Genomic DNA, 15,099 nt, shown 5'->3' on the forward strand with positions numbered 1-15,099 from the left:
CTTATTCATGTTTAATATGTTTCTTGGTTTGTATGTACGCACCCAATCACCAAGGCAAATTCCACGTATAGTTCCACTACTGTGGCAATAAACTGCTTTCTAATCCTGATGATCACAGAATTATTTGGAACATTTTAATAGGGCCTGCTGTAGAACACTTTAATAGTACTAGTGTAGTATTTACTGTATATGGCATTCATGGATACCACCTATTGTAAAACTATAGCCTCCTAGAGGCTTCCTGTGGTTTTCCACGGGAAAGTCTCTCGGTCATTGCTCTGTTTGTACACAAACGCACGTCACTGCTGTGCGTAAAACGTCTCCACCTTCTAAATCCAAACGACTCAGGCCACTCCTCCTCCCCCTGCCAGACTACTCTTCCCCCCCTTTTCCGTGTAGGTCTAGGCTGATGCAATGTTCATCTTTATAAAAGGGTGAGTCCCTCCTTCACCAGATCAGGCTTTTCTCTCCGAGCCTAACGCATCTCTGGAAAAAAAATTTTTTTTATAAATCAAACGAAAATCAAATTTCTTTTGATTTTTTACTTTATTCAAAGTGTCTTTTGTGATGACTTCACTTCAAGTGTTTCAGCTCGTGTTTTGAATCAGATCTTGTCTAATAGGCCTATCCATTCATTTTTCAATTCATTCTCACTCAGCCTAAATACGCTCAAGGATCCGTTTGAGTAAAAGAAGGAATCGTCCGGACATTTGCTGTTTCTTTTTTTCTTTTTGTACTTACTGAAAGGATTTTACAGGCATCCTGCCACATCTTTACAAGGTAAGAATGCCGGTGTTGTGTCTCATCATTTACCCACTGTCTGTCAGAAAATTTCCCGATGGAGGCGGCCCAGTGTTTTCGGAGATCATTCTAAGATTTTATGTGGTACACTTTTCGGTTTTCTACTTAAATAATAACCCCAATATATGTCTTTTGTTTGTATTTTGAATATCATCTAATGAAAAGTGGATGCGTCGCCATCTCTTTTGGGCTAATTAGTCAGTATTAAACCGACTTCCTGTCATAATAGCTGTGTAGATCTGTTTCCAAAAGAGCCAGACATGTCCTTTCTGAGGGGCCTGATGCGTTTATTTTTGTATCAGGTCAGCCCTAGTCCAAAAATAAATAAATAAAAAATTGATCAGTGTGACAGACAGTGATGCTGCAGTACTGGACTCATGTCTGGAGGTGGCCCAGTGTTGCCACACAGGTAACATTGCAACACAAGCTGAGTGAAAAGGAAATCATGTAAACCTGTCCCTGTGTGTCATCAGCAAAGGCTCTAATCGTAAACCGAGGAGGAATTAGAACGCGAGCCCTCTGCGCAAAATGGAGAGCCTTGCCCATAAAGGGGACAACACGTGCCATTGTTTCCATCGGAGCCGGCCATGGGAATGATGTTATTAAATGGATCTGCATGGGGTTACGCCTTTTTGCGCTCTCTGTGTGGATCCACATGTGCACACTCAAGAGATACATATAACTATTAGCCTATTATTATTAAATTAGAATGTCAGATTTTAGAATATGTTTTGTCTTAGTGACACCCTTATTCTGCTTTAGAAATGTCTAAGGAGTGTGTCTGTGTGAGGGTAAAGACGCTGACACACCCTGTTTTCATTCCACTTTTCAAATGATTTCGGAGGGAAATGTGCGCAAAGTCAGCGGCGCGTACTGCGGCTTTTTGTCATTCAGCGTCTCTACATCACATCGGGGCTGCTGAGGTGATGCCGGTCTGGTATTTTTCCACTGCTGGTGCGTCACTCGCCCCCCTCCCCTTCTCTCCCTCCTCCCCCCTCCCCCCTCCCTTCCAAAGAAAAGTCACATGGTCTGAGATTCATGAGAAGAGCTGCGGCGCGCGCCTGCATGCTCACTATAATATTGATGATTCTAAAGGGAGCGTGAACGCGCACAGCTAGAAAAAAAAAAAAAAAAGGCTGTGGTCTTTTTATGGCATGACGCAGGGAGCAGAAATGCAGAAAAAATATATATATCATTTAATATATAATAATTAATCAAAATGGTCTCTTTTTTTCTTTTCTACTCTGAAGCATGAAACAGCCCACTGAGATGAGCCATCTCAACATCTCTCCCGAAGAAGACACCAGCAGCTCCAACAGCAACGAGTACACCACATACCCGGACTGTCCTAGGAAGGTCCCACTGGGCGGGTGAGACTGGCTTTAAATATATGTCCATAACATACATATATATATATCTATATATAGATATAGATATAGATATATTTAAATAACCCCTTATTTTGAAGTAGTAACTGAACATCCTGTGTACACACATTGTTTTCTCTAAATTCTCTTTTGTTCTCTTTTAAAGCCAATTCTCTGACATGGATGGAGAGAGTCAAAACTTCCTCCCCGAACACAACCTGGGCAAGAAGAAGTATGAGACTGAATATGTAAGATGATCCTTATACAATGATAATCTGATCCTTCAACACAGTTCATCTTCAATGATCACGCCAGTGTGTCCTCATTTCCTAACTGTGAGCCTGTTATTGTTTTCCCACAGCACCAGGGCAATGCTTCCTTTGGCATGTCCGTCTTCAACCTGGGCAACGCCATCATGGGCAGCGGCATCCTGGGTCTGTCCTACGCCATGGCCAACACTGGCATCGCCCTATTTGTGTAAGTTTCTATATATATTAATTAGGTTATTTTCCCCAACAGCCTTTATCTGTTCTAAATGTACTTTAAAAAGGGAAATTTTTTAAGTTTTTAATGTTCAAGTGGTATTTGAGACTCAACGTACTCCGGTGTTAACTCAGTTCACGTGGACTGTGCATACAAATAACTTTAGTCTTGTGGAGAGAACCATCTGGAAGGGCTTTGAATCTTAACTTGCCATTCAAAAGACCCTTTTCTTTAACCATTTCTGCTCAATAGCCATCAACAACGCTACTGCTGCACCGCTTCCTGTTTTCCCAAACTATGGAGTGGCCCAAGGCCCAAAATCACACAAGGCACTTGCGTTAATCCGGCCTCAAAACAACTAGGGTTAAAAGGAACTTTGCATTAACTTGTTATTATCGGGTTCATTTTGACAACCCTACTTTCTTCACGTTGAAACTGAGAGTAAAAGAAAAGGTGATCTGGTGGTACTGCCAAGGTAAATACAACTGCAAAGCACCGATAGGCATCAGAGAAAGGCAGAACTTGAGGTACCAAAACAGTCACAGGAGGATAAGGTTTAAAGTAAATGGAAAACCACCACTCAACGCGTGCACGGCTTTTTTTTCATAGTCTGGATCTAGCTGAGGCGAACAGGAGCAGGTGTGGTTTTGTCTGTTGCATCAAGGTTGCAGGTCATGATGTGTACTAAGTATCTGCTTGGCTTTTTTCCCCACCAGCAGTGTGTGTGTGTGTGTGTGTGTGTGTGTGTGTTCAATCTGCAGCCGCTTGACCCTGAGCAGCAGATTACACCAGGGTCGAAAGCTTACAAATGCTCATTCGGGCAGTTTTTAAGTACTCGCTATCATGTTTGCAGTAGATACAACTGTGGAGAGAGTATTATTTTCAGTGGGAAAAAAAGAGGAAAGGTAAGTTCTCTTCAAGGCAAATGATGGGTTTTTTATTAGAGCTACCCCTATTGGTTATCCAGAGCATTTGTGATCAAAATGCCTACAGTGTCTATCACCTTTGCAGCATATGTGAATCACGTTAAGACGTTTTTACATCAGTTGTCATTTTGTTTTAGTGTTTGCGTTTCTGAGCCCAATTTCCTGCAAAGGAACTACCACTTATAACAGCATTTTTCTTTGAATCACACTTTATAACTACTGTCTAAAAGGCCCTCAGAAGCACTCAGGAGGTAAAAACCAGTTAAGTGTCTTTTTTATGTAACACGTGTCCAAATACGGATACATGTACTCATAGCAGGATACTAGCTTTCTTTGGGTGTCACCAAATGGCAGTATGTACGTTTCCAACACAGGGAGTGGCAGCAGAAGCAGCTTAGCCGAGCTAATCCGACTGCATTTGGGTCAGGGTTATGTAACGTACTCTCGCAGGAGATCATGAATGGGGCGCGTCATGGTACACTGTGAGCCAGCAGGTGACCAATCGGAGCCCTACATGGGCCAGAAGTTGGGGATTACAGAAACCCTGAATGGGAGATAGCATGTCTGTTTGCGTTTCGAAACACTATCTGGTGCTCGTCTCATCAGGATTTTGAGTTACGTAAACGGTTCCAGAACAAACCTATTCTCCATAAAAGGTCATCCAAAGCATATATTTGTTGAGTCCGATGATGTAAAGCGATAAAACAATTTAACATTTGGATGTCAGAGGCAGACAGACAGACAGACAGTCGACAGGAGGGCGAGTGGCCAGCGAGTGGCCAGCCAGAGGCTCAAAGCAGCTCAGTGCTTACATGCACGGAGGAAACACTGCGCCTATCCACCCAGGTCCTCTAATGGCCTGGAGATTCATTTTCACCTTGACTATTAATACCCGGGCACATACTGTTGGCTCTGCAGCATCCCAAGAGTGTTAAGACGATGTCGTACAGGGAAACCTTTCGTCCTTTGTAACCCTGCTGATACAGCAGGGACGGAGCCAGAAGTTGTAAACATTGGGGACTCATCCCGAAGTTAGGGCGGTCCAGGGGCATGCTCCCCCAGGACTGATTTTTTTCTCTCCCATTTACAGCAGCTATATGCACTATATCTTGAGCTATTTGAGATAATAGAACGCTTAAAAATCTGCACACCGTTTAGGAAAAACACGATAGTTGCCAAGGAGAAAAGACCTACATCCTTTTTGTGTTTCTGAAAGCAGAACACAACAATTGTTGAGGATGACTTATTGTCACTCCTGCCACCTAAAAAGAGGCAAACATTGTCTGTTATTATTTTTAAGTTACATAACATAGGGTAGGGTAGGAATTTGGCGTAAACAGCATTACTAATCTGGGAAACGATTTTTTTTTTGTTATACTATGCTGGAGTAGAGTTCATAGACTGAATGTTGACAATGACACATCTGCTACATTCGAATCAGTCCCATAATAAACTGGACTGCTCTAATTGTAAATCAAGCATTCCCAAAAGAACATTTAAACAATTATATTAGATTTCTTCAGGGAACAGCATAATAGTAGATTAGTCTTAAGAAAACATTCTGGGCTGCAAGTTTAGGTTTCGGAATTGGTGTCAGGAAGGAAATAATGTTATTGGAATATCTCTAGTCAAAATTCTCTCATTGTGGACATTCTTTCCAGATATATATACACTTTTTTTTTATTTGGATAATCATTCACTGGCCTCCCTTTGAGGTACGTTCTTGAAATGAATATCAGTATTTTAGTAGAAATGCATGAAATTCCCTTATCCTGCTGGCAGATTCTTCCAAAAGACATAAGATTTGAGTCATGACGAGGGTACATTGGTGTAAGAAACATATTCTGCACGTCCAGCAGAGGAAAGCCCAACCTTCCCGCTAACTAAATGTCAATGTGTTTGTTTACCGCAGCCAAGGTAACACATTTGTCATTGGATTGGCCTTTAAAATCGCATGTTCAACACAAGTGTTCGCCCTAGAGATTAGCATCTGTAACAGCGAAACATTTCAACATATGTCAGGACCAGTTTGTCATTGATTTTGCCGGTTTTCCCTTGTAATTTCCGTCTTGGTTGCTAGTCAACATTCAGCTAAAGACCCCTCTCGTCTGTTTACAGGATTCTCCTAATGGCCGTTGCCATCTTCTCCTTGTATTCTGTCCACTTGCTGCTGAAGACGGCCAACGAAGGAGGTGCGTCTGTCAGATAGTCCTGTGTCCAGACTTCCCACTGGCTTCTTGGACGTATTTTCGGAATGCTAAATCTTCCCGTCTTTGTGTATTTCTTCTTTAAAAGGTGCACTGGTGTATGAGCAGCTGGGTTACAAAGCCTTCGGGATGCCGGGGAAACTCGCCGCTTCCATCTCCATCACCATGCAGAACATCGGAGGTGAGAGACTGTGGCATTTTAACAGCAAACAATTATTACGTCATTGTCTAATCGCAGTTATTTTTACGTAATCGCCGTTCCTTTGTTTAACATTAGCTAAGGTCCTAAGGGGTAGGACTCTTGATGGTAATTGTTGATTTTGTTTAGATATGCCAAAATTGCAATTATATAAGTGGTTATTACTTTTTTTTGGAGAAGTTTTATGTAACTATAAATTACTTTTCTTCATTTATCCACCCTGTGTTTATTCCACAAGCTACAACACTGTCCCTCTGTGTCTAAACTGACTGCATGGAGGGGAAAACCAGTGTGTGTTTTTGGAACGTAGAGCAGTTTTTCCAGCTCCCATCATGGGACATGACTTGGCTCATTTCACATGGCAATATACTGACTGCAGTTTTTGTCTTCACAGCCATGTCAAGCTACCTCTACATCGTTAAATATGAGCTGCCCATCGTCATTGAATCCTTTATGGGAGTCAGCACTGGGTGAGTGACCAAATATTTCATTAGCTTCCAAACTTCCAAACTCGAAAAGTTGAAAAAAAATGTGTCTTCACAGTGATGTGGCTGATTTGTTGTGAAGTTATGTTTACAAAAATAAGAGAGATCCACTCATAAAAACATTGCTCAATAGCGCTAGTAGTGGTCAAAAAGTCTGAAGGGGTTGCTTTAACTTTCAGCATCCTAATAGGACTAATCACTTACAGACGTTACTTTGGTTTTCATATTTCAAATTGATTCATTTTAGAAGCATAAAAATATGAAAACTTTGCTGCATCTAGAGCAGAAAATACATGGGTAAATAAAAACTTTTTTTCTTTAACATTTTCGATCGAATTTTTGAAATTAATTCAAATTTAGTTTGATAGAAATTCAGGAGATTTTTTTTCTTTTATATTGGTAAGAAATTTAGGTTTATGAGCCGCTAATGGAGGTTCTGAACCCTCCAACAACTCTCTGATTAGATTTCCAAGAAATCGGTGAGCGGATCAGCCTGCGGCCAAGGAACAGATGAATAGGTTTTGTTTTGCTGATATAACTGTTAACCAAATGTCAATACACACATCCCAGAAGGGGCTGTTTGCAGGGTCAGGACTTTGAATAATTGGTTAGAGAACTGATGTGTTGGAAAGCTGTGTGTTCGAGCACAAAAACAACAACATTCCCCATCAGAACAAAGATTTTTAAATGAGGTGTTAGGGTAAGGGTTAGGGTTAGGATTAACCCTATAGAGAGCAGGAACTCCTGGCTGAGGCACTCAAGGTGAAGTGTCACATCAAGCAAAATGGCTGCCGGTTGTTATTGAAGTGCTGAAGGGGGGGGTCCAGACGTTTTAAAAGGGATGGACAGTGCTCAGTCGATCCTTCAAAGAGCCCTTTTAGAAGATGCAGCCGGTGCCGCATCGAGACGGAGCGCGCCATGAGCTCACCGCGACCTCGCTCCCAGTTTAAAAAATTTATGTTCAGAGCAAAAAGCTCCTCAGTGCTGCTTTGTTCAATCTATTTCTGTGAGCGATGCAGTCATCCTGCGCAGGCCAGTTTCGTGGCAGCTGACATGTAGACATTGGAGAGCTTTGATCAGGCCTGAAGATGTAAAAGAGAATTCTGACAGAAAAGTGGATTTAATGTGAATGTTTTTCTGGACTAAGTAGTGTTTTTTAGTGCTAATTAGTTTACTCCTGGTGCTGGTTACTCAGTGTCTTCAGCTTGGAAAAAGATGATCAAAGCTCCAGTGTGTGTATATATATATATATATATATATATATATATATATATATATATATATATATATACTGCTAAACTTGAACTAAGCCTGAAACAAAAAGACAAATCCACATGTCAAAAACACTGCAGTGTATCCTAAAAAAGATGACAAAAAATAAAAATGATTTTCTAAACTTGTCTACTGCCAACAATACCTTAAATAAAAATGATTTTCTAAACTTGTCTTAATAACATTAAATAAAATGTCACATACATACAAGGTTTCCGGCTTTTCTTATCAAACGTATCACTAACTTGTTCTTCTCCTGTCTTGTTGTTTTTCAGGGCATGGTACACTAATGGTGACTACCTGGTGCTGCTGGTGACCCTTGTTATTATCCTGCCCCTGTCACTGCTCAGGAACTTGGGTAAGCAGTGTGTAAAATGTGTTCATGCATTGCCACATATGGCTGGTTAGGGTTCGTGACGCACTTGCATGTCTCAAAATGTTCACAACTCGGAGTGAAGTCATGCAAGGAAAATAGAAGAAACATTCTGCAGTTTCAAAATAGAAAAAAAAGCTGTAGCTCATATTTCCGTTTTTGCTTCCGCCCTTAGGTTACCTTGGTTACACCAGTGGTCTGTCCCTGCTCTGTATGGTGTTCTTTTTGATTGTGGTGAGTAAAACCCACCTGCTTCCTCATTCGTCACATGCAAGCACGCACACACACACACACACACACACACACACAGATAGAGATATATATATTTATTAACTTAAAGAGGTACTGCTTCAGTTATGTGTTTAGATTATAACTGACCCCTGGCAATTGTGTGAAGTTATTTATCTCAGTTTCACTCCTCACACAGTTCCAACTGTTTGGCTTTGTGGGGCAGTACAAGTGTTTGTGTATTTGTGCGTGAAAGTGTCGTACATACACACACACACACACATACATTTCCTGCACACTCCCTTGGGCACATGAGCCAGCCTGTCTCAGTCAGAGAACTAAGTTAATTCTTTCCATGGAATCTCTGGCCCCCCTCTGTTCCTACACAGTCCACGAGTAGGATTAACTTATTGGGAAATACAATAAGCCAGAGTCATAAAAACAATTGAACTTAATGAAATAAAATAGTGAAACTGAAATTTGGCTACAACATTGTGATCTTTTAAGATTTGGTTTGAGATATATTGATTTTTTTTTTAACCCATTTCTCACAATGGTGTGGTTTCAGTGTGGTTTTTGTTTCCCAAAATGAGCTAAATGCTGTTTTAAACGCTTTTTAGCGAGAAACGATAGACACATTTAAAGATCTGCTGTATATTAGCCTAAAGCGCTAGCTGATTTAGCCTAAAATCGGATGTCTTGTCCTCCAGGTGATCATCAAGAAGTTCCAGATCCCATGCCCTCTCCCTGTGGACATCAGCGCTCTGAACATTACAGTGCTGAACACCACCTTGTCTCACCTGAACACCACCGCCGTGGACTACAGCGAGGACGCTTGCACGCCAAAATACTTTGTCTTCAACTCCCAGGTAAAGCTCTTTAAAACGCAAAGCATTTGGAGGAATGAAATTTGTACTAAACCAAAAAGATCTCATGGAATACTTGGTGCGTGAATGTTAAATTTGTTGGTTTTCCCCCAGACTGTCTACGCCGTTCCCATCCTATCCTTCGCCTTTGTGTGCCACCCTGCCATCCTGCCCATGTACGAGGAGCTTAAAGAGTGAGTGCGCACTACTTTCATTGTATCACCAAACTACAAACCACAGCTTCTGTCTTATCATTGTCTCACATTTACATTAAAAAAAAACTGGTGTCTAAATGAAACATCCCCTCCTCTCTCGCCCAAACAGCCGTTCCCGCAGAAAGATGCAGGGCGTTGCCAATGTGTCCTTCCTGGCCATGTTCATCATGTACCTGCTGGCCGCCCTCTTCGGATATCTGACATTCAACTGTGAGTCTCTTTGACCGGGAAAAAACAATGGCATTTCATGTGTATATATGAATCTATACGCTTGCTGTATGGTGGAACAGTTTTTGGTATGTAGCTGATTCCGTAATCTACCTGAAATTTAAACAATAAAAAATAAATAAATGAGAGAATTAATTTTATTTTCACAAAACGAAATGTAAGGAGAAGCATATATGGCATCAAAAACATGCCAAAAATTCTTTCAGGAACAGATGTCTAGACAGCAACAAAGAGTAATCGTAATTGTTAATCGTACCAGCGTGGGTTTACTAGCAGTCATTAACCCAGGATAGTCAGAGTGGATCAATCCAAATTTAGGAGAACCTCCCAGGTCCAAATTAAATAGTATCCCCCCTCGAAATCCTCCGGACTCAAGGTCTGTTATGCAAGAGTGGGAATAAGCCACCTGACGCAGCTGACCAGTGTGCCACCATGCTTGTGTCTCTGTTTGCTATGGCAGGAACATAGTGAACTTACAGACTGGTTGTACAAGAGGTTGATAAAAAAAAATACTTCCTCCACCGTCATGACAGGGCACAACCTGATGTGGGGCGGTGCAGAGTTTAAGTCAGGGCAGGTAGAGATTAAGAAACCATGACGTTTGTTATAATCTGCTTGTCTGGAATTGTGAGCTTTATCACACTGAAACAAATGTATGCAAAAGCAAAATGTTTCACTTTTACTACTGAACACGTTTTAAGCCTAGTAAAATATTAACTTTCACACTCACATGAAGCCTTTTCATGCTTAAAGCAACACTAAAGATTCTTTTGTACCTTAAAATAATGTTTCCAAAATGTTTCAGTGGTTCATCAACTCGTAACAGGGTGCCATACTGTAACTATTGATTAAACTACTTAGGTGTTTCCTCATTCCGATAAAACTTTGGCTTTGAGTCAGGGTTTTTTTTTTCGTTTTCATAATAGACAGTTAAAGAGTTTCATGGATCACTTTTTGTGTTTGCTAACACTCTCCGGTTTTGGCAGCTTTACAGCCCTTTATTGCAAACTGTACTTGAATCAAGTTCTAAGAGGGTCTCTGCTGTCTTTCTACACAGTGAACGTGGAGCCTGAGCTGCTGCACACCTACTCCAAAATCTACAAGGCTGATGTGGTCCTGCTGATCGTCCGTCTGGCTGTGCTGACCGCTGTCACCCTCACCGTCCCCGTGGTGCTCTTCCCTGTAAGCGTCAAAGAGATTGAGCTTGTCTTATTATTACTGTAGTGAATTTAGTGGGTCATGCGGCTGACCTCTCTTTGTGTCTCTCTCTCTCTGCGTAGATTCGTACATCCGTCAACCACCTCCTGTGCGCCTCTAAGGAATTCAGCTGGATCCGCCACACTATCATCACTGTTGTCCTGCTGGCCGGCACCAATGCCCTGGTCATCTTTGTCCCCACCATCAGGGACATTTTTGGCTTCATCGGTGAGTGTCTGCGTGTGTTAACGTGTGTGATAATGCCATAAAAAAGCATCTCAATTACAAAACACGATTCAATCCAAATTTATAGCGTCATATAGAGCCCGACCAATATATCGGCGGGGCTGATATTATCGTCCCGATATTAGACATTTTCCAAACTATCAGTATCTGCATTTATAATGGCCGATAAATGAATATTTAAAAAATAAAAACGGACGAAACACCCTTCAACCATGATCTGAGTGTTGGCGTTGCATAGTTTGTCCACCAGAGGGCGCTCTACAACGTCCCTGTTGGCAACACTCATGTTTAACCCTTTAAGTTTCATATCTTAAGTTTGTATTTTTATACATTTTATCAGAACTTTAATATATTTTGATGTTCCTCTGTTCTGACAATTAAACAAACTACTTTATTTTTAAACTGCATTATCATATTATTTTAGTGAGGACTCATAAATAACTACAAATATCTAATGTTAGGGAAATCTGTTTTGTTGCGCGTTTCTGGATTTTTAAAACATATATATAATCGGCCGATATATCGGAATATCGGATTTTTAAATCATTAAATATTTGTATCGATATCAGCCTTAAAAATCGTCCGGGCTCTAGCGTCATATCATAACAGTTATTTCAGAACACTTTACAGGTGGAGTAGGTCTACACCTTATTAATTTACAACGACCCAATAATTCCAACAATGTGACTTAAATGCCGAATTTCTTCCATCACACAGGTGCCTCTGCTGCTGCCATGCTCATCTTCATCCTGCCCTCGGCTTTCTACATCAAACTGGTCAAGAAGGAGTCCATGAAGTCTGTGCAAAAGATTGGGGTAAGGAGTTAGTTCTTAGATCTACATGCATATAGAAGCTTTCTTTTTTGCTTCATTTTGAAGCAATGGTGCGACATTTTAGATAATAGGCTTATTTACTTTGCTTGTTTCTTGCTGAGAGTTAGATCAAACACTCGCAACACTTCCATATTTGTCTGTTCAACGTGACACTGTAGCCAGCAGACTGTTAGTCTAGCTTAGCTAAGACTAGAAATGTGGGGAAACAGCTAGCCTGGCTTTGTCAGATGGTAACAAAATCTAGGGTTGGGCACCGAAACCCGGTTCCACTATGGAAGTAGGAATCGGACCGGATTAGAATGCAAATTTCGGTTCCTCATTTCGGTTCCACTTAATGTGTCTCTGCCTCTGTCGCTCCGAAACGGACGTATTGTAGTTGTGTGTTAGGTGACTTAGGTTTACTTATTATATATTTAAGTACTTTAAAACATTAATATATTGTTAAACTTAAATAATTTTCAATAAAAAAAAAAAACTCTATAAAAGAGCCTTTCTTTGATGTCATTTTTCAGTTTTTCAAGAATCGGTTTAGGAATTGGAATCCTTTTAAAAGTACCAGTTCAGCATCAGAATCGTAAAAATCCAAACAATACCCAACCCCAACAAAATCTGCCCAATATCTCTAAAAGCTCACTCACTAACCACGTTATATCTCTATTATATTTTGGCCATTTCTCATGTTAAGCTAAGCTTACCATTTTATATTGAACTAAAGACGAGAATAATATAGATTTTTCTCTTCTTACTCTTGGCAAAAATGCAAATAAGCGTATTTCCCAAATTGTCAAGCTCTTCCTTAATGTCACTCAGAATGAACATGTTAGCTAAATGCGTTTTCTTTCTCCTCTCCAGGCCACCGCCTTCCTGCTGTGCGGTTTCGTGGTCATGATCGGCAGCATGAGCCTCATCATCCTGGACTGGATCCACAACGCCTCATCCAGACCGGACGCACACGGCAACGGACACTAAAAGGTCCGCCTCTTCTGCTGTGGCCTGCCGAGGACAGAGAAGGCTTTCAGCGCTGGACTGCTACAGCCGCGCAAACCAACAAAGATCAACACCTATTGTAAAAGAAAAAAAACCACAAGAACTCACCTAATGCTCGGCTTTGACTTCCTGAGCGACGAACCATGCCATTCCAAGAGAATGTATCGAACTTTGTACAGTATGCTGTTCTAGGCCACAACAATGGTGTTTTACTCGTTTTCTCTTTTTATTGTAACTTTTTTTCATTGTCGTTTCATGCTCATTTTTATTTTGTGATGTTCTTTTGTAGTTATGGTACAGCTGAAAACAAATATTTGAAGGTGCCTCAAATCAGAGATGACAGCTGAGAGTTCAAAGTGCAGCTCACACTCGGGTGCGGTGTCATGTGTGGCTGTGACCTCAGAGCTCTGCAACAACTAATCCTGCTGAGAAACGTATGTGAATCTCCCCGAAGACTGACAAGAGACAACCGACTTGAAAGTTCATCCTCCTCAAAGACAATTAAGTTCCTTCCAACGTTTGTTGTTTTTGTTGTTGTTGTTTTTTCCATTTTCCTTTGCCAAAATTGTATTTGTAAAGCATCTCAGTATATCGAAAAGCACTTACTGTTCAGCACAATTGTGGAAAAGAAACAAAAAAAAGCGTCAATTTCCACAGGCGAGGCCTACTACACCGCCTTTTCAGTATTCGTACCTAAGGCTTTGTGACCTTGCTTATAGTGTCAGCTTTCCTTGTAAAACCCAATATAAGTCAACAGAACCTGCCTTTTCAAACCCCAACACTGGGAGCTGCAGAGTAGCTCACAAGAGGATGCTCACAAAACTGTATTTACTCTTTATAACCTGCTGAAGATCTTTTTGGAACAGTGCGTGCAGCGATGACACTACTGCTTTGAGAACAGTCTCCAGTTCAAACTTAAAATGTTTTTCTTTATGGGAGAATACTTTGAATTTGACCACATGCAGTGGTTCTAATATACCTGTTAAACTTGCAAAAAAAAACAACCTAAAACGGTCGCGCAGTTTTCTGCTTTCAAAATGTTTCACAATGAAGAACTTGACAGCTCGATGCGGACTTGTTTCCCCATTGAGTCGTAAACCTGTCATCTGACAGTGCACTGTGCTTCCAACACTAACTTAACACGTCACCATACTGTTATTGTCCAACATCTATTTATGGAAGACCGTTAAATCAATGTAATTTAATCTATTTTACTATATTTATATAATATTGTATGTATATATATGTATATATATATGTTGAGTTCAACTGTATATACACTTTGTTTTGTTTGCTTTCTTTTCTTTTTTACAATAATGCATTGGAGCTGTAAACAAAAGCAGACCCCCCCCCCATTGGCTCCAGTACACTGGAGCTTGAACTGTTCATCTCTGAATTATCCTACTGTGTTGATTCTGTGAAAACCGTTACATGTTGAAGCCACTGATACAGCGGCAGCAGTCTTGTTTACTTTTTGACCCCAGAATATGAACCCAGATCAGCAACATGTTCTTTACGCACATCTTGGTTGGAGAGTACATTAGCCATCTCTTGACTTCAGGAGCAAAGAGGGCTTTTCCCACCAGTGTTACACTCTTGTTTCAATGAAACACTATGTATATCCTGTAAATAATGTCCAATTAAAATCAAAGATAATCTATAACCTGTTGGTGTTCTTTGTGTCCTGTGTCGGCTTCTTTTTGTAAAAGAGTTTGTGAATGTGGTTTAGGAGGACAAGGAGTTACGACTGACAGACCTTCAAATGTCTGGTCAGATTGTTGTCAGAATGCTGGTCAGCCACCACAGAGGCCACTAGGTGGCGTCATTAATGACAAAAAACACATGTTTAAAAAAAAAAATGAATTTGTTGAAGTATAGTTTTTGAAAGAAAATGCATATTCATTGCTGTCTCAATCTAGTGTTTTCTTTCAAAACACATAACATAAATCATTTATGTAAAAAGCTGCAATGACCTATAAACGTATGTATTAGTGTTAAAACATATCAGTTAAATATAAACTCTGATAAAGCATTAGTACAGCACACAGAGGAACTGTAGAGAAAACCTCTGTGCTTTCTGTCAGCTTTCCACAAACCTGTGATTAATGTCCTTCTAAAATCAAACAAACTATAACATGGCGTTGGTGTATTTTTTTTTGTTGTTGTTCTGCGTCAGCTTCTTTTTG

The 15,099-nt window shown here is 40.6% G+C and overlaps 1 protein-coding gene across 1 annotated transcript; it reads left to right on the forward strand.

Moving 5' to 3' along the window:
* Positions 1-440: 440 nt before the first annotated feature.
* slc38a2 (solute carrier family 38 member 2) lies at positions 441-14,576 on the forward strand. Its single transcript, XM_078242483.1, has 16 exons — positions 441-780; positions 2,052-2,171; positions 2,335-2,416; positions 2,530-2,645; positions 5,696-5,769; positions 5,873-5,965; positions 6,378-6,453; positions 8,016-8,098; positions 8,289-8,347; positions 9,052-9,210; positions 9,322-9,401; positions 9,532-9,632; positions 10,708-10,832; positions 10,931-11,075; positions 11,811-11,908; positions 12,779-14,576. Exons 2-16 carry the CDS (start codon positions 2,053-2,055, stop codon positions 12,893-12,895), a joined length of 1,527 nt encoding a protein of 508 aa, XP_078098609.1. The 5' UTR covers positions 441-780; position 2,052; the 3' UTR covers positions 12,896-14,576.
* The last annotated feature ends 523 nt before the right edge of the window (positions 14,577-15,099 follow it).

This window comes from Sander vitreus, chromosome 23 (assembly GCF_031162955.1).
Source record: "Sander vitreus isolate 19-12246 chromosome 23, sanVit1, whole genome shotgun sequence".
In the NCBI taxonomy this organism is placed as follows: Eukaryota; Metazoa; Chordata; class Actinopteri; order Perciformes; family Percidae; genus Sander; species Sander vitreus.

Coding starts and splice junctions, on each gene's coding strand:
- slc38a2 (XM_078242483.1), top strand. CDS start 2,053: ATGAAACAGCCCACTGAGATGAGCCATCTCAACATCTCTCCCGAAGAA. Junction 5,966..6,377: donor CACCATGCAGAACATCGGAG/GTGAGAGACTGT, acceptor TTGTCTTCACAG/CCATGTCAAGCTACCTCTAC. Junction 9,402..9,531: donor ATGTACGAGGAGCTTAAAGA/GTGAGTGCGCAC, acceptor TCGCCCAAACAG/CCGTTCCCGCAGAAAGATGC.